The 24,437-nt window shown below is 46.0% G+C and overlaps 2 protein-coding genes across 3 annotated transcripts; one reads left to right on the top strand and one right to left on the bottom strand.

Annotated features, from left to right (window-relative positions):
- Positions 1–1,627: 1,627 nt before the first annotated feature.
- ndufb2 (NADH:ubiquinone oxidoreductase subunit B2) lies at positions 1,628–4,456 on the top strand. The gene is made up of 4 exons (XM_083691688.1): positions 1,628–1,980; positions 2,392–2,536; positions 3,444–3,553; positions 4,318–4,456. The coding sequence occupies exons 1-3, from the start codon at positions 1,895–1,897 to the stop codon at positions 3,513–3,515; spliced, it is 303 nt and encodes a 100-aa protein (XP_083547814.1). The 5' UTR covers positions 1,628–1,894; the 3' UTR covers positions 3,516–3,553; positions 4,318–4,456.
- Positions 4,457–4,466: 10 nt separating this feature from the next.
- Positions 4,467–23,219, bottom strand: kdm7aa (lysine (K)-specific demethylase 7Aa). 2 transcript variants are annotated; one of them, XM_083691686.1, is made up of 18 exons: positions 23,083–23,219; positions 16,394–16,479; positions 15,673–15,790; positions 15,401–15,561; positions 13,833–13,974; positions 13,476–13,662; positions 12,906–13,068; positions 11,502–11,589; positions 11,282–11,388; positions 11,042–11,133; positions 10,713–10,799; positions 10,183–10,407; positions 9,645–9,781; positions 9,170–9,342; positions 8,725–8,819; positions 8,357–8,496; positions 7,697–8,064; positions 4,467–7,548 (listed from the first exon to the last, which is right to left on the bottom strand). In XM_083691686.1, the coding sequence occupies exons 1-18, from the start codon at positions 23,178–23,180 to the stop codon at positions 7,460–7,462; spliced, it is 2,556 nt and encodes an 851-aa protein (XP_083547812.1). In that variant the 5' UTR covers positions 23,181–23,219; the 3' UTR covers positions 4,467–7,459. The 2 variants fall into 2 exon arrangements, with proteins under 2 accessions (XP_083547812.1, XP_083547811.1); XM_083691685.1 differs by lacking the exon at positions 23,083–23,219 and adding an exon at positions 22,945–22,980.
- Positions 23,220–24,437: the final 1,218 nt, after the last annotated feature.

The following is a 24,437-nucleotide window of genomic DNA, read 5'->3' on the forward strand; positions in this document are numbered from 1 at the left end:
ACCCTCCCCCACTCAGACATTGATCTGACCAGACCGCATCCCCCCGCGCACGCGCATTACAAAATAACCCTAGGCTTTTGGCTTTCCCAACTGATGTCTCGTCGTCTACCAAGAGCGCAGATACAATTGACGTACACTGCTACAGTAACATTTTCGGATATCTTGTTGCGGACGTAGGTGATTAACGGCGGTAGCTGATGGGGTTATCACGAGTCTTTGTGTTTCTAATCCAATAAGAGTGTCAGTGTTTTACATTTACAGTATTCTTAGTTATTGCTAACATTATTCGAAACAGCTGTTATTTAGAAATGGTTCGTCTCGTGACTGGTTGAGTAGGATGAGGAGCAGATGGTAAAATGTTAGGGTAGTCTTTGAGTAAAATGGCGAAGTCTCGTTTGGCGTTCTTATCTGAGAGATTGACATTGCCCTCAACCAATGATGCATGAATTGGCCTGTTTTTGCAGAAATGGTTGGCTTCTGATGACATCATTCGGACATAGATTGTAGGCGGGTTCTGAGCTGCGAGGGGAGAGTGGCGCAACCGGAGAACTTGCGGAGCTAGACGCCATTAGAGAGATGGGTCAAAGTAAACTTTAACATTGAAAGAGTAATCTTTTAACAGGAGACGATCGTATACCGGTCGTTCGACAATCGGAAATACAGAAACGGATTCACTTGTGTTCATTTTACTTAATGCCAACGCAATAGAATTCTTAGTTCTGAGAAATTGCTGCAACGTATCTACTGGCAAACAAGATGGCGCTTGTGCTCATGCACAAAGCGCGCTGTCAAGGGCGGCGGCACTGCGCGCACTCCCGAGAGGAACAAGGCGAAAAGTGTTGTCTGAAAGCGCACTTCCGGTTTGGTATTTATTTAGACATTTAATCGACGCAAGTTTACAACAATAAAAGTGGGATCGTAGTTGGATTAAACTTGAAGGACAACGTACACCTGAAAGTGTTTAGTGCTGAACTAGGCACTGGCAATGGGAGAAATCACCTCTACGTGACGACAAACTCCAAGTTGGATATAGCAATGCTTACAGCTAGTTACAGCGTCTGCACATTATCAATTTGTAAACTGCATAATTATAGAAGCTTTTGCCCCTGAGCAGAAAACACGGTCAATCCGCTTAGTTGTTGTTGGTAGGGAGCTTAGGTTTGGCCGCCATGTTGTCTCCATCTAGTTGTGTTCTCTTGTTCATTAATCAGTAAATGGCGCACAGACGCTTTGAAATGAAGAGCGCGTGTCGTGGACCAAAAAACAACCAGTCGTAGATGTGACCTTGTCACTTCATTCATGCATTGTAGTTGATATTGCAAACATTTCAAAGGACGAATCAAGAAGTCACATGAACAGCACCAAAGGGGAAGGGAAGATCTGTTTTGAGAAATGATCTACCCAGATTCCTCTGGGCGAACTTCCAGTACCATAAGCACTAACTTAATCTGACTCGGTTGTGATTTTACACTGTACAAGTGGGCCTAGAAGACAAACATGAGAAACATTTATTTGAATGTCACAGCAGTTCCAGGCCAGAATGGCATTACATATGATATCCATAAAACATAAAAGCCACTGCATAAAAAATATGGTTAGTGACACAATCGGCAGTGAGAAAACCTCCCTGCTGTCAGTGGGTCTCTTTTTGATCTAAATGGGTCTTGTTTTTGATCTAAATAGGTCTTTGACCCCATCTAGTGGACAAAGGCCAAACAACTCACACGAGACTGTGACTTTCTATCTTGGCCAATCATAATGCTCGTTGTTGAAAGGTTGCGGTTTGACAGTGGGGAAGGTGACATTTTGCCCAGGCACTGCCGCTAGCTGGCTTTCACAGGATAGCATTGAGCAAACTTCACAGCGTGGGGGAATTGGACGATACGTCGATAAAATGTCTTCTTTAGGAAGGGCTTTTGGAGTCCTTCGTGCAGGCACGCAGCTTCTAAGACGTGGACCTCAGAAAATGGTAACCCGAAAGTAGGTATCAATTTGTATTACATACATAACGTTAGCTGTAGTAGGCTAGCGAGTTAACAATAACAACGCGGAAAATAGCAATTCACACAGCAATCATAAAACCAGCACACATTCTTCGGTGCATATTGTCAACATGAATGGTTTATTATAATATGATCTGTCACATACTGGATGTTAGGCGCTAAGTAGCAACGTAACATTGTACGGTTAGCTAATTTAGCTAGCAAGCCAGCAGGTTGCCTCTCGTCCGGATCGTCAACCTTGACGATAATAAAGAATTATTGTAGAATCTAATTCTTAACAGTAGAACGCCAGTATGGATACTAACATAGTCGCCGAGAGGAATACACCAAATGCGGTGTTAACACTGCAGTCCTTGTTCTGATGCTTTGATTTTGTATGTGGTTTCAGAGCTGGTGGTGGACCACACATAGAGGCCCAGTACAGGCAATACCCCCAGACCACGAAGAGTCAGAAGTTCCAAGCAGAACTTATCAGTAGTTTTATGTGGTTTTGGATTCTGTGGCACGTCTGGCATGACCCTGATGCAATACTGGTGAGTTAAATGCCTGATATGTCATTTGCCTGCCCTCTTTTGCTCCCAGTACTAGACTTCAAGTCTAGCCCTGATATGCCCTAGAGAAAATTACATATACTCTAATCTAGGCATAGTAAATCAAAACAAGTGATATACATGAATGATACGAAGGGAACCATTGGAGCAAGTCTAGGCCATGCAAAGAGCTATCAGTTGAGCTGCAAAGAAATCACAAAGTGCTCTCTGTCTAATATTTTCCAGTTCTCATCAATCTAGAGATTCTCAATCTAGCATTCTCAACTCTGTATCCTGAGATGTGTTATTATCCAAACCCCCCCCTGCTGCCCCGCTGGTGGAATGAGCTTCCCACTGCTGTCATGACTGCTGAGTCACTACCTATCTTCCGCCGTAGATTGAAGTCCCATCTTTTCAGGCTACATCTTAATGGTCCCCCCAAAAGACCTCTTCACCCCCACTACAAGTTTCTCTCCTGTTAATAAAAAATAATAATTCCTTCTTCTAGCATTGTGACTGCCTATGGCCCCTGGTCTGAGCATTGGTTACTTTATGATGACTGACTGGATAGATGATTCACTTACTTAAACAAATGTATTTGTTGTAAGTCGCTTTCGATAAAGGCGCCTGCTAAATGCCATAAATGTAATGTAATAGGGTCCAGGGCATATCTTCCAGTCTAGATGTCAACATATCGCTTCAGGACAATGCATGCCTATACTGTGCTGTTGCATCTTTGTAAAAAAAACGTAACTTTAAGTGAGCAAGACTCTACTCACCACTTTTATGTAAACATTCACTCCCTGTCACTTTTTTTTTTTAGATAATGACACCGAAGCTAAGTTTGCGCATAAACTCACCATTTCAAGTGATTGGAAAATCCCCCCCCCCCCTTCTCTCTCTCTCTCAGGGTCATTTCCCATGGCCTGATGCCTCTGAATGGACAGATGAGGAGCTGGGTATCCCAGCAGATGACGAATAAGGTGCCCTCTACATCATGGTCCACTCAAGTGACCCCAGGTGCAGGCTTTCCCCTCCACTGACATCCCATGTTGGCCCCAGTCCCTATCGTCTATGCAGCTGTGGAGATCTGAAAGGACTGGAATGGTATCGATAATATGGCAACAACTTTACTGACCCAATAGATGGCACAGTCGAGCTATGGTCATATTACTTTTACCTGTATAGTCCTGTGTCAGATCGCTAGAGCTGTATTGGGTGGAAAGGGACAGGTGTCGGTTTTGTATTGCCGTGCATCACTCTCCACAGCAGGATCTGAGACATCCTTAAAGGTTCATGTTGTAAAGGGGAAATTATGTCCTTTTTGTTTCCTTATGATAGCTTATATGGCTGCAAGTTTCATTTCAATTTCTACCACAACTAAACAGACAACCACCTACTGTTAGATTGTCCATTCATTTAAAGTAATACCCCAAGTACCCCTTGATTCTGATCAGTCCATTGATTATGTTGTCATAGGAGATTTTGCTTTTGCTACTACGTTGCTTGTCATCTGAACTAGACCAGTGCGTAGGGGCTGGGGTTAAGTCATACAGTCAGAGATTCATGTGCTGGATCTGAAGTTTTGCTTTTATTCCTGGCATCCTCTCTCCTTACCACCTCCTCGAAATGCAATAGAGCAGAGGTTCCAAGGGGACTACAGACCCTTTGGTGATGAGTATAGAGGACACAAGGAATCAAAGACAGAATTCCTAAGACTTGGCCTTGGTGTGTCTTGTGAGGTGACATGTATTTGTGACTCCCATTTCCTTTTATCTTTATAGACCACCCTGTTGTCTGTGTGCCAGGCTGCTGCCCAAGTCTCCCTGGGGGTCATCAGGATGTGCTGAGAGTCATTGTTGTACATAGAACAATAAAACAATCTAAATTTATTCTAAAAAAGTCCTTTTGTTGTGTTGTGACACACCAATGTGAAATTGTTATGGCACACAATGGTGGTGTTTAGTGTGAGACTCAGGCAGTTGATAATTGAGGGGAAAAAAAACACCAGCAGAAAAAAAAGATTTTTCTTCAGTTTCTATATTTACAGGCAATTTGAAATGCAGAAACAAATATACAATGTAAGTAACAGTGTCACAGTAAGCCAGTGTTTGCATGGTTTAAATCAAATATCTAAATCAAACCATCTGAAGAATTAATGCACAGGGGAACACAAGGATCTGTATGTAAAAGCTACGGTAAATAAATACTGTACAAGGGTTACCAACGGCTTCAAACAAACCCTGCCTGCAGGCTAGCTCTCGTGGTTACACAGACGAGTGGTGGTGCATGCAAAGAGTTCAGAGATGAAAGTGTAGTGTTAGTCAAGGAAGAAATCAGTCTGGCAATGCGATTAACACTTGTTTGTATTCTACGGAGGGGAACCCATTAAAGTTCTTTGTGCCAGGATTATGTGAAATACCTCATTAGGGCCGAGTGAAAGACCACACACTCACTCACAGGTCATGTGTACCACAAGTCAAACGGTGGTTTTTGAAGCTACTTGGCAAGAGTAAGCTTGAGTGCCATTTACTCTGGTAACATGTTCAGAGGGTGTTTGAGGATCAGGCCGAGCGTTTAGCACAGAATAAAGTGGGGGCAAGCTAGATCTGCTCCGTTTGAAAGGGTAAATGCTGTGTGATGATAAATTCCTAGTCACCGAATTCAAATTGATAAAGTAAAACTTGTTCAAGAGCTAGGCAGAATTTGTCATTAGTTGTATTGTCTTCACAGAGATGACCGCAAAATAATAATTTCTTTATCTTGGTCATTTCCAATAACTGCTTACCGATATGGAGAAAATGGATCAGTGGCAGGGGACCGTCTGGAAGAACATACTGTGTGGCTGGTGACTCAATCAGAGGTCATATCTGTGGCTTCATTCCCTGAGAGTGAACAACTACAAACCCCAATCAAAACACACTCCTCACTTCAGCACCATACATCATTAGTATCACTTACAAAAAAATCTCTCACCTCACTGAAATTCTCCAAGCGTACATTTAATCGAAATAAGAATAATTTAAAAAAAAGACTTTGGGTAGACCACTGTGGCTCAGAAGAAGAAAATTGTGATAAAAAGTATTGGCCCTAGTAAAGGTGCATGTGGTAACACTCTCTCAAAAGTCTCTTACAAATATAACCCATTCTTTTTTTTTCTATTTTCCAACAAATAAACCTAACAACCCATGGGAACAATTTGAGCGGAAACCACGACAGGAAGTTGAAATAAAGTTTCAAGATCCCATGTGGGTGGGTGTTACTATTCTCAGAGAGAATCGACGATGAGAAAAGCGCTGTCAGGGAGGCTAATTTCTACACAATAGATCATGATCACAAGGAGGTCTAGAATGTATCCACATTTACAAGAAGTGTCAGAGTAAGAGAGAAGAAAAAAATAACCTTTAGAAGAAAATGCCCAGAATAGCAGAGGTTTAAAATATCATAAAATCATTATTCACCTCGTTCAATTAATAAATACATCATTCAGATTCCATCCAAAATAAAACATCAAATACAAACATCTCACAAAACAAGAAATAAATTAAGCAGGATATTATGAGTCTTTTCTCACTATCAATATTTATATCAAGTAAGCAACTCGTGTTCTAGTCCTATTCGAAACACATTTCTTATTGAGAGGCAGCATTCTCAGCATTTTCTCCCTTCGACCAACAGGCGGCAGTAGTGGGGCCAAAAGCACATGGTTCACTAAGTCCGGTCCAAGAGTTAGAAGTAACCTCTATTATGCGGGTGGGCAGAGTGGTATATTAAGAGCCCAAAACTGTGCCGATCGGCTCAGAACTGCGGGAGATTACTCGTTGCCCTATTCTCTTTACTTAAAGCATTAGCCTACTGATATGAAAGCCATACCTCGTCCTCTGAGTGGTATATTAGAAGAGTGGCGCCAATGAAGGGGTGACGTTATGAGATGTAGTTGTTACAGACCTGATGATGTAAAGGTGTTGTACTTTCTTTTTTTGCCACCATAATGTTCAAACACTGACGGCATATTGTCTCTAAATAGATAAGTGTCACCAATGTGGCAGGGAGAGACTGTAGCTGCAAGAGAGTGCTGCCTCCATCAAATCTCCTCACTCCTCAAAAGTCATTATTGCTGGTGTGATTGAGAATAAGGGGAATTGGGGGAGCATGGAGGACGTACAAACATTAAGCACCATTTTGAAATTTTCAGTTAATCTCCTTTGCACCTTTCTTTTCCCAGGGCCAAGGAGGGCCCTGCTAGAGAGAGAGAGAGAGAGAGAGCCCAGACACAGAGTCAGGTGCATCAATACCAGTCTCAGCCTATGGGAAGTCCCCCCCCCCTGCCCCCCTCACCCAGCTCATTATGCTGCAGATCGTCACGAAAGGCTTGGCAAGAAGAAAAGCTTCAAACGAATCACGTTAATTATGAACAAGATGCAGATGTTCATGGCATCAAAGCAGGTCTTCTGATGTTATGGCTGAGTGTCCGACGTTGCGATGTAGCCGGCTGCTACAGAGAAAAAAAAAAAGGTTCTCTGAAATGTCCCAAAGCATTTCCTTGGCTCTTTTGAATGCCCTCTGGAATCCTCTCTCTAAGTTTCCCTGCAGTTGAAGAGTAATCCACATGCTCTTTAGTTTCCCTTTTGGATTAGTGTGCTTGCAGTGAAGCCGTGCGCGCTTGCTTGTGTAAATCCAATACCCTGTCTCCTAAGCATGCTGTGTGTGTGTGTGTGTGTGTGTGTGTGTGTTTGGGGTAGGGGGTCCAAGTCTCTCAGGTGGGCCGTTAAACAGGCAGTGATTTCTTAAGCACAAAGGTGTCTCAACAAAATGTAGAGACAGGATCCCAATGTGAGGGGCATCACACAGGGGCCTTCTCTCCCTCTCTCCTCCCGCCCCCCCCCCCCCCCATATCCTGTTCTGCCTGGGACCTTCAGAGGAGCTCTACACAAAGACATGATTGTTTCTGTTCAGCTTCAGGATCTTCCCCAGCCTCTGCTTGGCAGTGGCCATCCCCTTCTTGGGCCGCTTGCCTGAAAAGCAACCAAACAGATCCAATATGAATGGCTGGCAGGTGATCAATACAGAGAGCAACATCGAACCAAGAGAGTGTGAAAATCCCAGAGAACAACAACAAGAAAACAAATGTCCCAAAGTGAATAATAAAAGTTGGCCTCAAACCTTTAGTGGCCTGGTTGCTGATGGGAGAGGGGTTGGAGGCGTGCCTCTTGGATGGGTGCAGGGGGGGGGACATGGAGGGTTCACAGTACTGGTAGTCTGTCCCTGGGTTGGCGTGGCTCAGGGGGATGTGGGGCCCCAGGGAGAGCCCCTGATTGTCCCAGGCCTCGCTGCTGCTGTTGCCCTGGCTGTCCATGGGGCTCTTGTCCCCCTGGACCCGACGCTGGTGCTGGTGCTGCCCGTGGCTTGGGCTGGACCACCACGGCTCCTGGGCGTTGGCGCCTTCGTCTGTCTTGGAGGGGCAGAGTAGGCCAGCCATGGACAGCATCCCCTGAATGGCCTCTTCTGTGCTCGGTGAGGTAGGACGTTCTCTACAAGGACACACAGAGACACACTTATTCAATTACGGCCGGCTGTAGCACTTCACAAAAGCCATCTGTGCAGAACTTCTCAGTCAAATTAAATTTCATCCTGATCGTTATCATCCATTATTATGAAATTGCAAAACTGAACAGCATTATCAGTGGTGGATTTCTAGACACATATGCAAACCCCCCCCCCCCCCCAAAAAACCACATAATTAAATTTTGTAATAGCTAAAACCAAGATCATTCAGTGGAATACAGCTGCCACTTTCATCTGCACAGATCATCACAAACATACCTTTTGAGTGGTTTGTGTTTGTGCCTGAGTGTCTGGTCTGCCTGGTCCAGCTCTATGGTGTGCCCTGAGGCTCTCTGGGGAGAGCCCGACTCCTCCTCTTCCTCTGAGCTCCCTGAATCGTCCTCCGAAGAGGCTTTTTGCTACATTGAGGAGGAGAAGAGGGTTAGGGTTAGAGAAGAGAAGGGGACGTCAGACACCACAATATACATCGGCATTCAAAGAAAGTGTTTTCTCAGACAGGAGAAAGAAAGTAGAGGCAGACAGACACGGTCATGGTAAACATGGTAAATATAAAAGAAAGTGTTTTGTCAGACAGGGTAGAGGCAGACAGACACGGTCATGGTAAACATGGTAAATATAAAAGGTACCTCTGTGGCGGAGTCACTGTCCGACTCCATGTCTGACGCGTCCGAATGCCCTAAGGCTTCTTCCCTGAGTTCCGTTTTCACCCTGTCAAGACCCCCTGGGAACAACAACACCACAAACATGTGAACCATCGAGTAGAGAGAGTGACAGCCAACAAACAACTTCCTCTCTGCATACAGTAAGAGAATGTTCAAACCAACAGGCTACTTGAACTTGACCTGTAGACATATGATGTCATCCAGTTTGCTTTTTGAAGTTTTAAGATTTTTTAGAATGTATGTATGGCCTTGTTTTTTATATTCTATGTATCTATTATACAGATTGCAAATAAAATCAAGAAATGTCAACAAAATGCAATAGCAGTCATAGACCCCCAGACCTTGCAGATATTCAAGTCATCATTTCAGCCTACATCAGGACTCCACCCATGGACAGTGGGGGACTTACTGAGGTGGGTGGGTTTCTCCTCTCCTCCCAGAATGCCGTGCTGCTCCAGGTTCATCCCCGTCCTCTCGGTCTTGATGTCGTGGTCGTGGTTGTCTCGTCTCCTCAGCTGACTCACAGACACTCTCTCGCTCTCCGCCTTCACCGGACTCCCCATGCCCGGCCTCCTCACGTCTCTGCACACAGTGACGTCGTCGGTTATTATTACATACAATGTGTCCTCAGCTTGTTACCGTTGGAAACAAACAGTCATTCCTTCGCGTGTATGTGAATGTTGACGTGACCTGACCCATCGAAAAACCTTCAGCCATTTTCTTTTCAACTTCAACATGAACATGTGTGTGTTTTAATGCCACAGCCAAGTGTAACGCCACCTGAAAGACCGTGCGAGTCGGAGTTCTTAACCACCGTTTCAGAGAAACGTAGAAACAACTGTGAAACTTTTTTTTTGGGGGGGGGGGGGGGGGGGGTTTCTCACCGGATGATTCTGCCGTTGACCATGGTCATGGGCAGGTGGTTGTTGTCCAGACTCTCCGCAGCGGCGGCGGACGCAGCAGCAGATGCCGTGCACACCTTGTTGAACTTGCCGTACTCCTTGGTACAGAAGGTGAGGTCCTGCGTGGTACACGGAGACGGTGACAGAGTTACGGCCACACCCTTCTCAATCACCTCCCTTTATTGGTCCTGACACCATCAATATTCACAACCGAACCCAGGCAGATACAAATGTAGCTAATGAAATGTGTGATATACAGTGCGTAATTAATGGGACAGCGAAGCATTTTTTTTCTTCTTCATTTGGCATAAAAAAAGTGTTGTAATTTCTGAATGGTGAAACCAATATGTACACAAATACCATCAAATAAAAGCGGAGAATCCCTACTTTAATCTCACACTCATTGTTTGATTTCAAATCCGAAACTTTTGGATGTGTAGAGCCAAAAGAAGAAAAAATGCTTCACTGTCCTATGACTTGCGCAGGGCGCTGTATGTCATCAGTGACATGCGGTCCTCACCTCCTCCAAAGGTCCCACCTCCAGCCTCTTGAGGACCTCGCGTGTGTGCCGCTCCAGGATGTCCAGGTTGGAGGGTAGCTTGGGGGCCTGGCACTGCTGCTCTCGGAGCCTCCTGGCTGCCCGCCGAGCCTGGCACACCCTCTCCTGCGTGGAGCGTGTGGCAGGGCACCCCCCGGCCCCGCCTCCCTGAGATTTCACTGGCCTGCCGCCACTGGCCTGGTCCTCCTTTACACGCACAGACACACACACACACACACACACACACAGACACAGACACAGACACAGACACAGACACAGACACAGACACAGACAGGTTTGAACACAATCTTGACATCAACTCCACGTCGATGTGAGGAGCAAGCTAAGAGACAAGTTGTCAAACACAGACCAGGGGCAACACTGAACTTGTTCTGCTATAGCGGGTGACAGACTTAAGCCTCCTTATACAACCCTCCCCATAGTAAGTGGTCCTCCACCTGCAGAAAGGTGACCCCAAAGCCCCCCCCCAAGTGACCCTAGGCTGGCCTTACCTCTAGGTAACGGATTTCCTTAGTGAGCTCTTTAATGAGATGGTTGGGCCTGATATGATCCGGGACCTCACTGCTGGGCTCCGTGAACTGCACAGACAGAACGTTCCACAGACAATTAGAGGAGGGGTGGGGGGGGGGTTTGAACAGAGAACCTCTGTTTCCAGAAAAGGCACCATGCCATCAGATACGGGACAAACCAATGTGACCTCCCCTATCAGACCTCAGCTGGGAGACACCATTCAGAACATTCAGATGTGCATCAGGCCATTTTGGAGACAGAGTGTAGTGAAGTAAAGTGAACTGGATCTGTGTCCAGCTGGTGCCCTCACCTCTCTCTTCAGCCAGGTCTTTAGGGCAGTGATCAGAGCCTTCACTCCCTCTACTAGGTAGGTCTGGGGAGCGCAGTTGTCTTCTCGTAACTCTGGGAGACAATGGAGAAGAGTGGAGGAATTAGTGTGTGTGTGTGTGTGTGTGTGTGTGTGTGGTGGTAGTGGGGGGGGGGGTTAAACCACATGACCCTGAAGAAAGGAGGGTTTTGTGTGCCTCACGGGGTCTTCTGCTTCACTCACCTTTGAGGGTTTCCAGCAAGTTCTTGGCCACGTACCAACAGATGGCCTCGAAGTAGGGGAATTTGAAGAGGTCTGGGGTCTTCAGGCGACGCTCCATTTCATAACACCTGGATGGGGGGGGGGTCGTACAGGGAAAGGGTCATCTCACAGTCATACAGTCGATGGAGCAGGTGTGCTTTACTAGGGTATTGTAGACAGATAATTTCTTCAAGAAGCCTACCTGAGCTGCATTCCAATGTTGAGGTTGTGCAGGAAGTTTCCTCCAAACGCCATGCAATCCTGAGAGGTGAGGACGGCATGGATCCATCCTGCAGGGGGCAGCAGAGTACACACATTCACTCAATGGCTGACCCAATGACTCACTGAATAAACAAGGTCAATAGGCACGCACACAGACGTGAACACACACACACACACATACACCGGCCAGTCTGATAACACCTACGCAGGCTTATCTCTGTTCAGTGTGATCTGGCTAAGATAAGGTTGTCCGACATAATAGCCCTGCCCTGGATAAGCATAGTCTCTGCCCTCTCAGATAAAGCAGTGCTCTTTACACTGCTGAAACTGAGAGAAAGCAGGGACAAGCGGTGAAGCAGGCCTGATACTGCAGGCACCGAGAGGCTGATGTGGTTGAGTGACCTCCGTTCTTCTCTCACCCCCCCCCCCCCCCAAATCCCACCTCTCCACACCCCTCAACCTCCCAGATAAGAGACCCAGCTGGACACAGAGAGTCATGACTAGCTTTCCATATGAAACCTGCATCTTGGATGTTCTCTCTGGGCAGTTGAAGAGAGAACTTTTGAGTGTTTCACAAAGGCCAATGACATCCTCATTGGGGGAAGATTGAAGGGACCCGTAAGATGATTAGTGCATTAAGTACGTGACTGAAGTCAACTAGTGATGAGGCTCACTCTGAAAGTCACCTGTTTTTCAATTGCATACATGAGAGCAAACCTGTTTTTAACCAGCTTAGCTTACTGTGGTCGATACCAAACAAGTCTTACAGGGTTCGATATGTCACCAAGACGAGAGAAGGAATGCGAGAGGTGAATTAGAAATCACATGCTGAAGCAGGAGGTTTGGGTAAGGAACGTGAGCACTAAGCTCTTCTAATACGGTTGGTTTCACCTCATTTACCTCTACTTGTATTTCCTTGTATTATTTCCATTGTATTGTGAACATCTAGAATGTTGTGTTGTGCCTGTTGCCGTGGCAAAGATTCCCTTTTCCATGTTCCCATGGCAATGAGTGGTCCTCAATGTAAAACAAATAAAATCTGTATTTTCCTGGCAGGCACCCTGGGAAACTTATTTTAGCTTTTGTCTATTTTGATGATGTTAAAACTTTCTAGAAGAGGGACAACTAGGCTACTGTACTATGGTACTCAGCTGGGCTAGTCTTGAACAGCCAAGCATCAATTGCTCTAATGTAACTGGATATAAAATAAGTGTGTGTGTGTTTGTGTACACTTGGGAACTGCCTGGTGGGCCCCGTTCCAAGAATTTGATGACTCTGTGCCAAAGGTTTTTTAGGGACGATATCTAAATGCGGATATCTAAAAACACACACACACACACACACACACACACACACACACACACACACACACACACACACACACCTGTAGGGACGAGGAGAGTGGTTCCTTGCGGCACGACACACTTATAGCACTTGTCCACCTTCTCCCCAAAGAACACCTCACTTTGGTTGGGGGAGGAGCTCCACGCTTCATATAGTGCAAGGTTGGCCGGGGTTGGCTTTATCAAGTAAAAAATCTTCTCGCCCTAGAAAGAGAAGGACAGAGAGTAGGGAGTTAACCGGAGCTCGAGCCAACCTGGGGATATCATGTTATGCACACGCACAGATTCTGATTAGCAGCAGCTAGTTTGTGGCCATTTGAGGGAGAATTTATGACTGAGGGGGCTATGCTGCCCCTGGAGATCGTCGACACAGAAATTGACTGGGGAGGTGACCTTCCACCAGTGTAACCAATCAGCCTAGATTGCTCTAAATAGCCCTGCATGTACAAACACACTTGATTAAAATGTCAGTGACCATTAAAAGTGATGAGGGCTTTGATTTATCATCAATGTGTTGCTGGGAGGGGAGGGGAGAGGGCGTTTATTGACTTACTTAACATGGACCAAACTATGATGAACTACCCTAACAATAGGACAAGGCACACACTCACCCAGAGAACGTGGTACCACACAGAGGTGCCGCCAAAATCTATGTGGAAGTCTGTGTAGCTGTCCTTCACCCCCATCAGACAGTACTTCTGGACGAAGGGCTTGGGGAAGAAGGAGTCGTCAGGCCAGTAGTTCTCCACCCACGACATGTTCTGAGCCACGTCAGGCACCACCACCAGCTCAGACATCCTGAAAAGGAGAGGGGGGCAACACTGGTTTAGGCAGGGTCACTAATACCTTGTTATTACAAGAGGAGGGACTGAATTTGACAGCCTTTCCGTGGTGGCTGTTGTACTTCAGCTAAATATCCGTTTGATAGCAGTGGATTGTTTTCAGAGTAGGCGCATAGCACAACTTACTTGGTATCAGAGAACTCCAGGCTAATGAGGTTGAGGACCTTGGGCTTCTGGGACTTGTAGTAATACTTGACAAACTCTCTGAGTTTCATCTTGCTGTCTGCCTGCCTGGCAACGTCAATGACGTCAATGACTTTGTCACCGCCTGAAAAGGAGGACAAGAGAACAGCGACGATGTCATTACTGGCAAAGTCATATTGTTCAGCAGTAACCACCACAGGAAATGAAAACCCATCTGCTCATTCATTGGTCTTTCGATTCATGTTACAAATGCAGTGTCTTAACAGTTGCAACACCTCGTTTAGCTACAACACATTGGGCAAAGACAAAAGACTGCAATAGCAATTAAAGAGACACTGATTCTTTTGAACTCTTTTTAATTGAAGTCAGTGGGCTCACTGGCATGTCCTTGTCTCTGGAGGGCCAGAGAGGGGGGCCGGAAACTGTGCCTGTCGGCAGTGTGGGGTGGGTGTGGGACAGCTGCGCCCCCAACCCCACCATCACCCCTGACCAACCTCCCACACACACCTCCCTTATAAAGCCCAACCCCCAACCTCCCCCCCGCCCCCGGGCCCAGCTGGCTAGCGTTTGATGACAGGGAACAGCTGGAGTTAAGGGAGCCTTCTAGAGGGGGCAGTATGGAGCATGCTCACACTGACAGCCTCACACACCACACAGCCCCAGAATGGACAGTAGTAGTAGGTGCCTCTTAACAGTGGATTCAATTCATAGATATAGAACTAAATAGATATAGAACTATCTGTGTTACAAGCAATGTGCCTAGATCAGGCCTCACATTCCACCAAGACACTAGAAGAAGGAGGTTCTTGAAGGCATCTTTCATGACATTTCAATGACAACTCGAAATGCGAAAATCAACCGTTGAGCACTAAGGGGGGAGACAAAATGGCAGACGGTTGACCCCGCACCTTGGTGGTCTGGGCTTGCGCACCAGCAGACAGCAGCTCCCAGTCCCACCTCCCATTGTCTCCCCAACTGTAAGAACGGGAACGTGATCCTCCAGGAGATCCACTCCCACTCACAACACCTGTGCCTTGTCAAACGAGAGCAGCTTAATGCTGAATAGCGCATAGGAGAAGGGGCTGTAATCTGAACTTAATGATAAAAACAAAAGTGAACTCTGGGTTGGGACTCCAGATCGCTGCGGTTGGTAATGGCCTTGTAACAGGAGCCCAGGGAGAACCAGACCTTGAATGGAGAACCGTGGTGGTCATATGGGGGGCAGTGAAAGCCTAGCCTCCCCTCATTTAGGGCTCATTCAGCCATAGGTTGATGGCTGATAAGTGGGTAGAACACTATGAACCTGGCAACCTGTTTGTTTGACACACAGATGGTGCCCGCAGAGTAATATGCACTTGTTAGCCAAGAAGGCGTTCATTAGCTTTTGATGGTTCATTTCAAAGCAGTACATTGAGTCTGTATATAAAACATTCAGTGGACAGATGATGGGTTGGTCATCAACATCATCAAGGCTGCCCTACTACCCTCATTTATTTTGACTCAGTGGGAGTTTTGCAAATGGGACACACACACACACACAATATCCTTACCCACATACTGCTCCACATCTTTGACAGAAAAGGAGGGGGGAGGAAGCTTGAGGCCCAGTCCTTCCAGGTTGGGCACCTGTATGGGGTAGCAGAAGCCGTGCTTCTCCAGGTACCTCTGGGTCACCTGCTCTCCCTGCATCTTCATCATGATCTCCTCCCCGCTGCAACCCAAGTCAGAAAACACATGCTCAATCAATGGCAAATTGTATGTATGCATGTTGATATGTATGTTGTGTTTACTTTTTGTAAATCCATTACTTGGGAGAACCTACCTGGCGAACGTCTTGTTCTGTAGCTGCTGGACAAACACAGAGGTGCCTGCCTGCACCGGCTTGGTGCCATTGTCCAGCTCTGTGTAGTCGTGACGGTGCCAGTTGTTACGCTTTTTCACTGCAAGAGGAGGGAGGAACCAGAACGTCAGCAGGGAGAGAAAACAATCACCAGGGCCAGTGAATGACCTGATATCAAAGTCCTAATAATAATAATAATATTTGGTTCTTTTTCAATTATCCAATAAATCATCTTGAGACTTGTGAATTATGGATGCCCCCCACGGTCGTCAATATCTATTCCCCCTTCAACCCCGAGCACAGGGGCTGAGACGAGGGCCATGTTTGATCGAAGTCTAAGGAACGCAGCACCATTCAATTAGCCTGTTAATGGCTGCCTGCGCCCCCCTCCCTGGGCTCTCAGGGATTAACCCCCCCTCTAAATCAGACAACAGAGAGTATAGGCCCTAGTCCCCTGGGGTTGGTCCATCATCCTTCCACAAGTCAGAAAGAGCACAAAGAAAAAGAGAGAGAAAGAGAGAGAGACAGACACAGAGAGGGAAGAATGATTAGAGAGGGAGAGAAAGAGAGAGACACTGAGGGATATATATATATAGAGAGAGAGAGGGGGAACATGTTAAGAAAGACAGAGGAGAGAGAATTTACAGACACAAACACACACACACACAGACACACACACACACACACACAGGCAGTTACTCACTCAGGGAGGGTCCGTGTAGGACATCACAGTTGGGACAGTGGTAAACATCGATATCCATGGCATGGTGCTCCTCCACATGGACACAGCTGGAGGAAGGGAGGAGACGCCAGGTTACTCAGGGTACACAACTGTTGAAGAGACATTAACGTGGTGTTGTGTGTGACACACAGTCATACATCAAGGGACGGGGTATGAGAGCCTTTTCCTCAAGGATCATAACACCAGCGAAGCTGTTATGGAAACAGGCTTTGCACTGATATTCTGTGTACGATATAGCTAGTTCCAGGGTCCATGCCCTGTACAGTACATTTACAAGGGACGCCAATGCAGTGAGACGTTAGCTTATATTTCGTCTGGAGAGATTTTGCTTACGTGATTGAAAGCATTGAGGAAAAGAAGATAGTGTACTAGTTTCTCTCTCACTGGGTCATTCCTAAAGATATCACAACCCTGATAAACTGTCCGCGTGGCAGCTTGTGTGTGTGTGTGTGTGTGTGTTGAAGAGGGGCAGTAAGGGGTGAGAGAGAGGTAAGTAGGGAGCAAGAAACACTAGAGAGCAGTGTTTACAAGATGACCTATCATGACCTTTTACTCCTGACTCATTCTTTCACCGAAGTGTGAAAAGTCAAGCAACCTTGATGACGACAAGAGAACAGTTCTGTTTTGTTCTGGTTTCCTGGTGTGGGCTGTGCCTCTGTACTTTGGTACTTCTCACAAGGACACCAGCACTAACCATGCAACTCCAGGCATTTGCGGGCCGGGGGTAGACCTTTGGCTATTTACAGAGTGGAGTCACAGCAGTGCGTTTTCCTCCCACAGAACTGCGACAGTGTCAGCGTCACACCAACCTTCCCACCGACCGCTCCACAACAGCCAAAACCACAGGCAGCAACAACACACACACACACACACACACATTCCTCTGTTGCATACCAGGGCTCCCTTCCAAAACAGCCTGGATTGAACAGGCATAGAGTGTTAACTACCAGTACGTGTGGATGACCACTGAAGCATGTAGGGGAGAGAAAAACTGCAGGCTGCATTTTTGTGTCAATGGGTTATGTGAGGAATCTAGCCAGAACCTTAGCAAGTCAACAAAGACAAATAACTTTGAGGACGACTTTTGAACTTTTGTTTCAGCTGACGGGAACAGAGACCAATGTGAGCTTATATACACTCACTGACCACTTTATTAGGAACATGTACACCTTCTCATGGTGGAGGTGGTGTGGGGAATGTTTTCTTGGGTCACTTTGGGCCGTTAATACCAATCAATCATCGCTTGAATGCCACAGCCTATTTGAGTATTTTTGCTGACCATGTGCATCCCTTCATGGCCACAATATACCCCTCTTCTAATGGCTACTTCCAGCATGATAATGCACCATGTCACAAAGCAAAAGTCATCTCAAACTGGTTTCATGAACATGACAATGAGTTCAGTGTTCTTCAGTGGCCTTCCCAGTCACCGGATCTGAATCCAATAGAACACCTTTGGGATGTGGTAGAACGGGAGATTCACAGCTTGAAAGTGCACCTGAAAAATCTGCAGGAATTGCGTGATGCAATCATGTCATCATGGACCAGAATCTCAAAGGAATGTTTCCAACATCTTGTGGAATCAATGCCACGAAGAATTTAAGCTGTTTTTGAGAGCAAAGGGAGGCCCTACCAAGTATTAGTATAGTGTTCCTAATAAAGTGTTCAGTGAGTGTATCTGCAACTCAAATACTGGAAATTATGCAATAAAACACAAGCCCATTTCATCATCACCACCACATAGTCCGACTCCCACATAACCTCTAACGATCCAGACTGATGTGTTGGCCTAGCTCATGAAGAGGCTAATTCGTTGGGGAAACCAACTCTTCAAGTCTCCAGGAATTCCTCCATCTTTCATTTCAAACCAACTCTTCCTCTTCCCGAGTCTCAATTATGAATTCCTACTCTGTAACTTATGTTCAGTGAGCCTGAAAGAAGAACCATTAAATGATCAATTTGAGGTCCAACTCTTGGAAGTTGGGAGTGAAACAAATTCCTCCACAGAGTGTGAAAACATTGGGACTTGCTCCAACACAACACACAGAAAACACCCTTATTTGACGATCAAGAAAGATAGCTTCATGAAAGCTCCAACTCCCTCCCTCAGGGTCTGGTAGGTAGCCTGAAAGGTTGGCTAGGTGCTGGATGGGGGTGTAAAGATTTAAACAGATAATCTTTTCAAGAAGGCCTGGAAGGAAGGATACAGAGTTCCACTAGCCACTATCAGCATTGATCTGTGGGGAATTGCAGGAAATTGTAAAGGAAACAAAGCAGTGCCAGAAGGAGTTTCTAACAGGAGCAACTGAAAAGTGGACTGCTCTCTGGGATATCTAGTGTCATAAACTAGAGTATCCAACCTTCTACAAAGTGGCGTCCCCACACACAACACTGCCCACCTCCACCCCCCCACCCACATCCTACGTGAACTTGGATGGCAACGATAACACTGTACACCACTGTGCTGGAATCCTAGCCACAGTGCGGTAGAAATGGGAGGGGAGGGGGGGGGGGGGGGGGCATGAGTCACCCAGGCTATTATGTTAGCCTGCCTGAGCTCCTGAGTGTTGGATGGGACGTGCAAGAGCTTGTGCTGAGGTGAGCTTGTGCTGAGAAGTTGACCGTATCATCATCATCCTCCTCCTCCTCCTCCTCCTCCTGGTCACACAGCAGGAAGCAGGGCACTGTGCCACATACGCGGGACTGAGTCAGCAAATGTGTCACCTGCGTCAGTGATTAACCACTGAACAGGGTGCGGAGTGCAGAGGAAGAAAGAGAAAAAGAAAGGATGAAAGAAAGAACGACATGGGGAACAGCTTAAATGTCTTCCCGTGAGCAGGAATGACTTTGAAACTGGGGGATTGAAGAGAAAGCAGGCTGTGTGCAAGGACTTTTCTCCACTTCTTCCTTCCTTCCTCCCTTGCCTCTGAATTCAAGCCTTCTGGAGCTGTAAACAGATGATCTAAAATCCCTGCAAAAAGATTTAAAGTTGGGGCAGGCTAAGCTAGGGATATGTGACAGCAGCACTGAAGGAAAATAAAGCCTAATTTGGGGAAAAGTCACTCCTATTCAGAGACAATGATAACCCCCTGCGATGGGGGCAGGACACAAGCAGAGCATGAAGCTAAACATCCACTCCTGAATCTGGAGAGACCGTCTCGTCTCCCACCAACACCATCAACTCCTCTCCTTCCACTTCCTCTATTCAAGAGCTGCCTTCGTGTGTGAGTGGGGTTATTCATTAGTCTACAGCGCTGTGAGGGGTTCATTGTTCTCAATGATCAGCAGAGACACACAAAGGCTAGAGGCGGGCTCAGCCATTATTATAAGCTCTAAATAACCCCCCCCCCACATGGGATTCGGACACGCCTACATTAGGAAGCTGACAGATTCTAACCCTAACGGATAATAGGAAGATGGGTTGGCAGTTGGGCACCTGACTCAAGCCATACCAAATGCACAGCAGTCACAGAGTTAAATTTGACCCTCTTACCAAAAGATTGGACTACCTGACTAAGTGGACACTGGACAGTGGCCAAGCCAGAGCAATTGAACTCAGAGGCATGGAGGGGGCCCGTGTCGGGACGTATTTCATTGACAGACCGGATAAGTCAACAACAACAACCCTAAGCCTCTAGAATGGACACAGCTTAGTTAGTAGGGTAGAGAGGACTCTTTAGTAAGCATGGAAACAACAAAAGAGGATTGCTTTGTTGTTTATGGAGCATTGCGGTGCCCCAGGGAGCTGCACAACCAAATTGTTTATGGTCAGTTTGCTTGCCTTGCTTGGGGGCAGCCATGTTGAGTTTCTGTAAAGGAGGGGAGGCCCTCTCGACTTCACACATGCCCTCAACGTACCCCTTTCAGCCAACCTAGGCCGCAGTAAAACACACTCAATTAGTCTGCACACACACACACACACACCTGGTCTCTGATCATGACATTAGCAGAAGAAAGACAGACAGGATGGTGCCTTGTAGTGCATGAGAGCTTACTTATCTGAACTTGATGTGGTCAGCCTTTATGAAATCGTCCTTTCAGTTCCTCATTTTACCCGTCAGTGTGGAAAACCACTTTTTCACCCCCATCTCCCATTAAGACTAATTCTCCTTTTTGTTAACACTTATTAGATGACGTGCTAATGCCATTTATACATGTCCCCTAATCATACCATGACTCTAGCTGACTGGAAATCAATACATGATGCTGTTGACCTCCTAATCAGCATTGACTAATCTGAGAGTAATGTCATTTTCCCACAATAAAGTGACACATAGGCTAGGTTATAAATGTAAACACACAATACTACCAGCTTAATCACTTGAGGTTTCCTGAGTGTAGGGCCCATGGGGGAATTGCTGACATATCACACACACAGACACACACAGATCAATACAATAGACGACCCTCCTTTTCCAAAATAAACAGTGGCATGGAAGGGTCTTATCCACCAGTCAAGTTCCTTTAAACACTAAAGGGAGTACAGCAGAGGCCATCAATCTCTCTTTAGTGTTTTCTCCCTCCGTGGGACATTGACGGATGGTGCATTGAACTTGCCTCAGAACAGAGCTCCCATCAATCATCCCCTCTGTGTCCCATCCAGTCTCCAGTCTCTCACCACCCCCACCCTCTCCCTAGCAGAGCCAGACATGAGCTGGGCTAGGAGTCCCACTCCCAAAGGAGAGGGAGAGAGAGAGAGAGAGAGAGAGAGAGAGAGAGAGAGGCTCTCTGAGGAGAGAGCCACTGACAGTACAGGGTTCATTACAGTTCGTAGCCTAAAAAAACAACACGTGACACAAGATGCAGTGTTCTCTCCTGCTAAAGCATGGGTCCTCAGCTCAGGCCTGTTGGGTGACTGTGAGGGGGAGAAAGGCTCTCACAAAGCACAGGTATGGGCTCTGTATGCCTGGACAGTGTCAGTGTCGTCATCATTCTCTCTCTCTCTCTCCCCCCCCACCACCACCACCACCAGCCCTGAGCCCTTCCTGACTGCTATGCAATCTTTACCTGATTGCGTGCTGAGTGAGTGGCACAGCATATTGTATACAACCTTAAGTATCCAGACACTGGTGAGAAAAAACAAGTTCACACACACACACACACACCTCTGCGTTCCACCCCACTGGTGTCGGCCTACTATCCACACAGCCATGGAGGCTTTCCCCTTCCATCTGGCATGCCTCGTGGGAAACAGTGGAGGTGGTGCACCCCCTGTTTTTGGAGAGGAGCAGCAAGCGTGTGTGTGTGTGTGTGAGAGAGAGAGAGAGACACTGCTTATTAGTCATCAATGGAGGAAGCGCCAACGTTTGTTAGCCTTCTTTTGGCACATGACGCAGGCAGTCTTTCCTGGCTTGGACACCCCACATTTCTGGGCGTAGAGTTCTTGGCAATCTAGTAAGTGTAGAGTTACGTAACAACTTCCATCATTTCAACACAAGCGAAACTGCGTTTGTATTCCGAAACTGCCATTGTATTCTTAAGCGGTTGCACTCAAGATAACCCCCATACCAGTTTCATAGAGGTTCTCTTATTAGGCAGCTCAGGTCTCTAGCTGAGATTATCCTCGATGATTAAGCACCAACCTGTTCGTCTGCCACTTAACTAATAATGCCATTTTCTGTGAAATAATTCAATCCTCATAAAATAATCACACACAGGTATGTCAAAAGCTTAAGCGGTAGAGCCAATGAGAGGTATTTGGGTCTAAAGATAATTAGACAGTCTGGGTGCATTTGTTTGAACTCCTTTCACAGTGGGGAAAATGAGGACAAAAACCCCATGAACTTTCCAGGGACACGTGCCTCCTCTCATACCTTTAAATGTTAGTTCTTCGGTCTTCCACTAGGTGTCTCTTACCATGTGCCTATCTTGGTTGAAAGGGGGATTTAAATACCCTACCTCAACCTGTCAATCAAAAGCTCAACAAAAACAACCATCTTGTTTTCTGCTGCGTATTCTAAAAGATATACCACATTTAGACCACATCTTAGGCAAGGACAACTCTCCTCAATTGTAGGCTTTTTATAGTACATTTCCTAAAATGTTAATCCATTGAAGAACTCGGTCTAAGTAGTCTAATCTAGGCAAACATTTCATAACGTTTCATAACATTTCACAAACGAGCGTGGCCTGTAGTAACCTATATTTGGCAGGGTCTTAGGCTGTCAAACAGACAACAAAATCAGCTACGCTAAACTAAAAAGCAAAGATGATGACAAACTGGATTAAAACCCACAACCCATGCGGTCAATCGATACTCAGGTCCAAGTTTAGTCTCATATTGATCAAGCTCCTCTTTTTGGCCAAACAAACAGTGCAAGCTTGAAGCTCTGATCACTGAGACTGACACGGCTCGTTACAATCCGGCCAACTAATTTCTTTAGACAACTTGATGTCGGATTAAATTCAAACTAAAAAGACCTAACAGCAAGACAGCCACAATACACATTTCGACATTGTAAATTGTTGATAAGTAAATGAAACACACACTATTTGGTAAGCTAGATACTTACTTGGTGTCAATAGAAGACCCCATTTGCCCACCAAAGCAGTCATCACCGCTTTACAATCCTCGCTTATTTCCGAACAACTGAAGTGAGTTTAGCCGTTAAAATCAATGGCATGTACGAAGGAAGATGTAGTCTACATACCTGCCATGAAACCAGTCTTTACAGATGTCGCATTCGATCATAAACCGGCTAACATCGTACGGCTGCCGGCAGACACAGTACAGCAGGGCCGCCGCCATCTTCCTCCTGTCCCCTAACAACACAGGAACGAAGTGGGGCGGGGATTTGATTTACCATACACGGAATCAGCCGAAGGAAAACCCGATTCAATGCGAAAGAAAAGCTTAAGACTGGGCAAGCCTCTGACGTCAATTTCCAAATGATTTATTTCCATTTGATTAGGATCGAATAAAGACCCAACTTTTAGCGTTGAGGGGATAACATGATTGGCTTGTTTTGGGTGATCATAGCCTGATTCTTATTATGATGTTATCAATTCAATTAAACAAACCAGCTCAGATTTGACAGAACAGAGCAATTATTATATTGATTGACCATGAGAGCTTAGTCAGAGTAAAAATGTGAATGCAGAGCCTTATATTACATCTTTTGTTGTTGTTTTTAATCATAAAATAATGAAAATATGTGTAGGCGTATGTGTACACAGACCATTTCATAACTGTGATACAGTAAGGCAGACTTTTTGTCTTTCCTTTAGTTAATATCATGATGATATCATTTAATTTCATGATGGATCATTACAGTATAACTTCAGAGATAGTCCACAACGACTGAACCATAAACAAAGATCATATGATGCAAACTGACATATCGTGGTCATGGTGCCCGAGGCTGCACTCTCAGCAGAAGAGCATTGTGGTTATTTTTCAATGACTTCAATGTTAACCAGTATTTGTCCATAATGTGTTTGAAAAAACTGCTCATTTTTAGGTCACATGACAAGGACTTCTATTGAGAACAGAAGGCCTGCAACACAACACAATTCTCCCCGACATTCTCTCCCTGGTATTTCACATAGAGGATGTCTGACATGCCCTACGTGCTTGTGTGCACAGCGAATAGCAATGGGACTACCAACCCACAGCTTGATCTGTGAGCTGACAGCGCCCATCCCCCATACGCCCATCTGTGCTGCTCTGCATAGCAAAGTAGGCCTAATGCATGCAGGGCATTCAGCACTGCACAAATGGTAAGATGTAGTTATTTGCTGGTTTTGGCTTCGTTTTGGTCTCATAATTCTACATGGTGAAAACCATGATCTCTTTTTTATGGGAGATAATCGTGCTATTCGGCTATTTGTGATGTGATATAAACATCAAAATAAAGGCCTCTTTGCAGCTGTTTGATGTGTAGCTGACGTTGGATGTTTCAACTTGTGTAAATAACCTGCTGTTTGAGCTCAGGTCTTTGGGTCAAATTCTATCAGTAGTAAAGTCTGTATGGCCTGAGGCTTTCCCTGAGGTTTCATGACAGCT

Source organism: Argentina silus, assembly GCF_951799395.1.
Source record: "Argentina silus genome assembly, chromosome: 20".
Classification (NCBI taxonomy): domain Eukaryota; kingdom Metazoa; phylum Chordata; class Actinopteri; order Argentiniformes; family Argentinidae; genus Argentina; species Argentina silus.

What these genes read in the sequence shown, in the direction of transcription:
- ndufb2 (XM_083691688.1), top strand. Translation starts at nt 1,895, where the DNA reads ATGTCTTCTTTAGGAAGGGCTTTTGGAGTCCTTCGTGCAGGCACGCAG. An exon ending in CAGAAAATGGTAACCCGAAA is followed by an intron (nt 1,981 to 2,391) that starts GTAGGTATCAAT and finishes ATGTGGTTTCAG; the next exon opens with AGCTGGTGGTGGACCACACA. An exon ending in ATGACCCTGATGCAATACTG is followed by an intron (nt 2,537 to 3,443) that starts GTGAGTTAAATG and finishes TCTCTCTCTCAG; the next exon opens with GGTCATTTCCCATGGCCTGA.
- kdm7aa (XM_083691686.1), bottom strand. Translation starts at nt 23,180, where the DNA reads ATGGCGGCGGCCCTGCTGTACTGTGTCTGCCGGCAGCCGTACGATGTT. An exon ending in AGGTGGGACCTTTGGAGGAG is followed by an intron (nt 9,782 to 10,182) that starts GTGAGGACCGCA and finishes TGTACCACGCAG; the next exon opens with GACCTCACCTTCTGTACCAA. An exon ending in CAGCAACCAGGCCACTAAAG is followed by an intron (nt 7,549 to 7,696) that starts GTTTGAGGCCAA and finishes GTTGCTTTTCAG; the next exon opens with GCAAGCGGCCCAAGAAGGGG.